The sequence below is a fragment of the Vicia villosa genome, linkage group LG2 (assembly GCF_029867415.1).
Source record: "Vicia villosa cultivar HV-30 ecotype Madison, WI linkage group LG2, Vvil1.0, whole genome shotgun sequence".
NCBI classification, from domain to species: Eukaryota; Viridiplantae; Streptophyta; class Magnoliopsida; order Fabales; family Fabaceae; genus Vicia; species Vicia villosa.
Genome location: NC_081181.1, coordinates 142866263 through 142872262, shown reverse-complemented (window position 1 = coordinate 142872262; position 6000 = coordinate 142866263). Strand labels below are relative to the sequence as shown.

At 32.0% G+C, this 6000-nt stretch overlaps 1 protein-coding gene across 1 annotated transcript; it reads right to left on the bottom strand.

Annotated features, from left to right (window-relative positions):
* Positions 1 to 970: 970 nt before the first annotated feature.
* LOC131646941 (AP2-like ethylene-responsive transcription factor CRL5) lies at positions 971 to 4316 on the bottom strand. The gene is made up of 8 exons (XM_058916867.1): positions 3974 to 4316; positions 3398 to 3872; positions 3225 to 3307; positions 2740 to 2828; positions 2551 to 2639; positions 2417 to 2467; positions 2103 to 2182; positions 971 to 1707 (listed from the first exon to the last, which is right to left on the bottom strand). The coding sequence occupies exons 1-8, from the start codon at positions 4227 to 4229 to the stop codon at positions 1229 to 1231; spliced, it is 1602 nt and encodes a 533-aa protein (XP_058772850.1). The 5' UTR covers positions 4230 to 4316; the 3' UTR covers positions 971 to 1228.
* Between the last annotated feature and the right edge of the window lie 1684 nt (positions 4317 to 6000).

Here is a 6000-nt window from a genome sequence, read left to right as displayed (position 1 = left end):
CTTAGGCTTTAACCAATCAAAGTTTGATTATTCATTATTTGCTAAGAAGAATGCTAGTTCTTTTACCACTATTCTTATATATATGTTGATGACCTTATTCTTGTAGGAAATGATATCACCGAAATAACTCATATTACATCAATATTGGACACAAAATTCAGCATCAAAGACCTAGGCAATCTAAAATATTTTCTAGGTTGTAACTTGTAAGATTGCTAAATCTTTCAAGGGGATAACTTTGTATCAAAGGAAGTACATCCTTGACTTATTACACGATGCATGTCTTTTGGCAGCAAAACTCCCTCCACTTCCGTAGACCCAAGATGCAAACTTGATGTAGAAAATGAATAGCCTTTGCAGGATCCCACAAAATTGAGAAGTTTAATTGAGAATCTTTGATATCTCATACATTTCCGTCACGATATTACTTTTGTTGTTTACAGGTTAAGCCAATATTGGTTGCACAAACCAACACACACATGGTAGTAGCCATCAAAATTCTTCATTACATAAAAAATGAACTTGCCAAGGGACTGTTTTCCAACAAAGCTCATTTCTCACACTTACAAGATTTACAGATTCCAATTGAGGAGGCGTGGTGCGTGAGAGATCTATGGAGTCTATTGAAAAATCGTCTAATACTATACTAAGCCTATATATTTAATAAAATAATTTATCTTATCCGAAAGGGAACAAGAAGGCTTTCTTTAAAGTAAGCAGACAAAATACAATTCGATACATCTTATGAAAGTCATAAATCTGATCATAAAGAGTCATATTAATGGAATCTATTTTTACTCCTATACCACTTTGATAGAATTGCGTATGGAATATCTTCTGCTTCCTTTAGATAAAGTTTAATCAGTAATCATGACACTGGACGTGAAAATACCAATAATTTTTTAAGATTACTTAAGGAATACACTTAGATACATGTGTTAAAATTCCACGTGACCAAAAGAGATCAAAAAGACCAAAAAAATTTAAACTGATATATGAATGCTATAATCTCATACTAGTTAATAATCACAATCCTTTTAGAAATTTTTAACTGTTTCTAGCAATGATTTCACAAACCTGTTAAAAGGATTATGACAAAAACACTGTCCTTATGAACATGCATCGTGCATGCAAAACAAGTACGTAGATTAAGCTATAACAAAATTAAATATTTAAGATCAGACAGTTGAGATCAAAACTTCGCAATTAATACATAAAACAAAACCGATTATGCATCGGCCCACCCAGCGAAAACCGACAATGGCATCTGAGGCAAATTAGAAAATGAAGCCATTGAAGCTGTTGAATCCATTCCAAAGAGTACTGGCAATGGCATGCTTGTTCTATATTCAGGACTTTCTTCTCTTGAGTTACTTAAGCTTGTCACAACCGAAGAAGCATTCGACATATTCAATACTCTATTCGAATATTCCTCTATTTCTTGACGATAAATATCATCTAAACCTATCGAAAATGATTGCATTTTGCATCTCTTATGCATTGGATTAATCGCTTCTTCAATGTTAATTATTCCATCATCATCATCAACTTTTTTGCTTCTTCTAGCTTCTTCACTGCTAAGAAGGTTACTGTTTGCTATAATTTTTTCCACATCATATCTTGTTATATCAAAATTTGTCACAGCATTTTCTCCTCTGAATTTTATAGCTGCTATATCATAGGCTTCACCAGCTTCCTCTTGAGTAGCTGAAAAGTTTCATTTTATTTCAATTAAGTGTAATTAATTAGAATTAATTAGTCATTAATTAGATTAACATGCAGAATATTAGTGTATCAGAATTTTTTGAAGTAAGAAATATTGAAAAAGATCATTTGAAGTTATGATTGTGTTTCCTTCTGAACCAACAACTTTAATAAAAGACAATAGTATATTAAAGTGATTCATGATCAGATTCAGCCTTATGTGACTAAAAAGAAGAGTTCAAAGAGATCAAGAAATGCATCAAAGATTCTCTATATAAAGGTATAAAGCACACTCTTCCTAAGTAAATGTACATCAAAATCAATAATCAATAATATAGTAATAGTAATTAAAAGAAAGAATAATTAACCAAAAAAATGTGAGAGTATAGTATACTCACTGAAAGTTCCAAGATAGAGATCTTTATTTCCAGCAACTCTACCTATTCTAGCTTGCCACCTTCCATGTTGATGGTGTCTGCTACAAAGATACTTATAATCAAAACCATTTTTCTATACTTTTTTTCAGATATAGTGAGACCTATGTCAATATTCCTGAGGCTATGTGTAAATTAGTCGTAGTTTAACCATGACAGAATAAATAAAAATACTATTTAATTATAATTTAACTGTGATAAATTTTGGATTCTATGCGGTATCTCAAAGGCTACGCTGTATATAGTATAGTGCAATTAATGCATGTAATATATGAGACCTTGTTACTCCTCTATACATGGAAGCTCCTCTTGAGAATCCACTGCTTTTCCTGAATTAACAAAGTTTAATCATGGTTATTAATTTATTATTAACATGGTTGTTATTGTTAATTAACTGCATAATGATTGAAGCAAAATATTGATGTACCTTCTCAAATGAGCAACGTATTCTTGTCTAGTCATTTTCTTCATTACATCAAGTTCTTTTTGATAATTTTCAAGCTATTATTATGAGATGATGATTAGTAGAAAATCAGTTACTGTCAGTGCTGAGTTAGATACTTGAGAATTGAAGTGAAATGGGAAAGAAATTAATCATTACTGGGAAATTTATACGAGTGGAGGGACCCCAATACTTGAGTGCAGCCATATCATACGCTCTTGCAGCTTTTTCTTCCATGTCATAACCACCTATTAATAATTTTTTTGGAGTTACTATGTATAGACAAAAAATTTCTCTTTTTCTATCATCATTAAGAAAGAAAAATATTGTTGATGTTTGGAAAACTTACCTAGATAAACTGAAGAATCATTGTGCATTTGAGTGGATTAATCATCCCCAGATCAAAGATAAAATAGAAAACACACAAAAAAAATGGTGAGAAATGAATATTACTACAAAATGAACCACTAGGGATGGTTCAACTGGTTAAACCTTGAATCTCGGTAGCAGTTTTCTACCAGTTCGATTGGTTTAGACCTCTGAACTATGATTCAGAGGTCTTATCGATTTAAATCTTCCGAGTTTGGTTTTTAAAACATTAAATAAAGGTAAAGGAATGGCAATATAGTTGCTTTAGTTCTTACCTTGCTTTCCTTTCCTAGCTTGACCTTCTTTCTTACAACTATTATCCCATAGATGCGCTTCATATCTACCCGTCCACCTATGTCTGATGAACCAACATTCAATACAAAGTTTACTAGACTAGTAATACAAAAATCAACTAGATCAAACAAAAAAGCAATAGAAGAACACCAACCTTGTTACACCTCTATATTGAGATGTTCTTTGCCCTAAAGTTTGATTCTGATTCTTCCTTTTCATAGTATCAATAGAAACCGAATCAATAGGTGATGTTTCTTGTGAACTAGTAACACAGCTTGATTGTGAGTTAGAACTAACACCATTAATATCCCTTGAGACCCATCTTTTCACATCAAAAACTTCATCCTCAACTATATTTGAGACCTGGACACTATCTTTCACCTGATTTTTCATCAACCCTTCTAATTCTAACATCATATTATCGTTTCGTAATGTGGCGTAATACGAAAGTTGTTGCGCCTGATGCTCCGCTAAACTTCCCAAAAGGTTCATATTCTCTTGTACATGATTTAGGTTATTTGGAGTAATGTTTTGTTTATGGCATAAAGTTTGGTTATACAAAAAACCATCCATGTTGAGTTGCATTGATTCTTTGCTACTACTACATTCATATGGATGAATACTCATTGCTACACATAAAAAAATAGATACAAAGTAGTCAAAAAGTTGAGTCAAAAAGTACTTAAAGAAAAATAAAAATGTAACAAACAAATATTGAAACTAAACCAACCTGGTGATTGTGATCTACTCAAAGCTTCAACACCATATATGGATCCATCAGGCATGAAAGGCAAGGCTGAATACAATCCAACATGTTCACTTTCAAGTCCATAGTAAAAGCCATAGTTATGAAGAGGTGTAGGATGATAACAGAAGCTCGTTGGAACTGCTTCAGCAGCAGCATATGAAGGAGAGAAAGAGACACCAAACATGTTACTATTTTGATTGTTTACGTTAATGGAATCAAAATTTTCTATGGACTTCATCTTCAACACTCACTATCTATCACTGCTTAACCTTATACTACAATGTAGTGATTCTAGTATTTGTATTGATAAGTATATAAGTAGCTTTTTTATTTTGTTGATGAGTCAGCAATAGATTTGTATAAGGAACAAATTAAGCAAAGCAAGTTACTAAACAAAAAGAATGTGTTCCAGCAAGAAATGCTAGGTAGGCTTAGTTCTTGCTTTTCGTTGGGATCTGTGTTTGTGAAAGACATTCCCTTTTGCTTTATTCTACGCTCCCTACTTGCCTTGCCTTTTTTTACTTTTCATCATATTTACACTCTACTTTGACTATACTTTTATATGTTTACAATGTTGTTACATCAATAGACTATAATAACAATGAATCACACATTTAAGATTCAAAATGACTATTTACTTTTAACTACGATATCATATCTCATTTCAAAACTTTAAGGTTTTAAGGTAAAAAATATTTCATTTGATCTTTAATATAAGAAAAAGTTCATTTTTTAGATTTATTGAAAAATCATCGTATATAAATTATATATAGTCCAAACATATTGATTCTTCAATATCTTTTCCTCCTCTTCCTGCTGAACCAATGAGCTCCAATCGGGCGTCTTTTAATCTAAAAAATAAACTTTAAAGGAATTGTGTAATAAGGGAAACATGTAACGGGTGCAAAATAAATTAAATAGTTTGGGAAAATAAAAAATTATAAAAATAAGGGTAAGATTAGAAAATTAGTGTAGGGCGATGTTCAAATCCAAGAGATTTGACAAGTTAAGGTTAAAATGCTTTAATTGTCGAAGATTTGTCATTTCATGAAGGATTGTTTAAAGAAGGAGGGCAGTCAAGATTTTGTTCAAATTGGTGTTTTCTTGTATGACGATGGTTATAAGAGGGTTTGTGCACTAGTGATGTAGATGTTGAAGATTGAAAATATGAGTGCACATTCCTATTAGGTGTTTTACATGATGTCAAAATTAGGATATTTTTAGCGTTTATATATGTATATTGGACGGTATCATCTGAGTCTTAATGTGCATCTTAACATAAGAGAACTTAGAATGCATTTAGAAAAGTTTTTATACATTACAAATCATGTTCTATGTGAAAACAACTTATGTGTCGACACATGTAGATCATTATTAAAGTCTGTAGGCCCTGTTTGCATGAGTTGACGCATATTGTAACTTTTGTTTGCATGTGTTGACACATACAAAAAAATATTATATGAGTCGACACATACAACTTATGTGTAGACACATGCTGCTCAATTTTAAAGTTTGTAGGTTTTGTTTCTCATGAGTCGACACATGACCTGATATTGGTCGACACATGCATTAACATGAGTCGTCACATGACTCGTATGTGTCAACACATGCAGCGGTTTTTTGAATAATTGCATTCTTTTTTAATTTTCTAGTCTCTCCTTTTGCCTCCAACTTGCACACATATAAATACCTCATACATGCATCATTTCAAAGTTGATGAAACCATAAACATACAACGATTGCTCTTCATCTTCAACCTAATATCTACGCATACACACACAAAAATTACACATAATCATTTTTTGTTTGTGTGCCATTTAGATTAGGTTGATAACGTCCAATTTAGGTTACTCGATTGTAAATTTGATTGAGAATCTTTGGGGGTTTCATTGAAAAACACTATGAGGGTTTGTCCTCCAAGATCAAGGTGTTAATTTGGGGGCTTTGCACAAGACTTTGAAATTCTGATTCAGCTGAGTGAAAGCTTCAAAGAGGATGGTTCTATCAAA

Bases quoted from the DNA above. Each gene is read 5' to 3' on its own strand.
- LOC131646941 (XM_058916867.1), bottom strand. From the start codon at position 4,229: ATGAAGTCCATAGAAAATTTTGATTCCATTAACGTAAACAATCAAAAT. The intron at 3,873-3,973 runs GTTGGTTTAGTT...TTTTATGTGTAG, and splicing joins GAGTAGATCACAATCACCAG to CAATGAGTATTCATCCATAT. The intron at 2,640-2,739 runs GTAATGATTAAT...TCATAATAATAG, and splicing joins CCACTCGTATAAATTTCCCA to CTTGAAAATTATCAAAAAGA.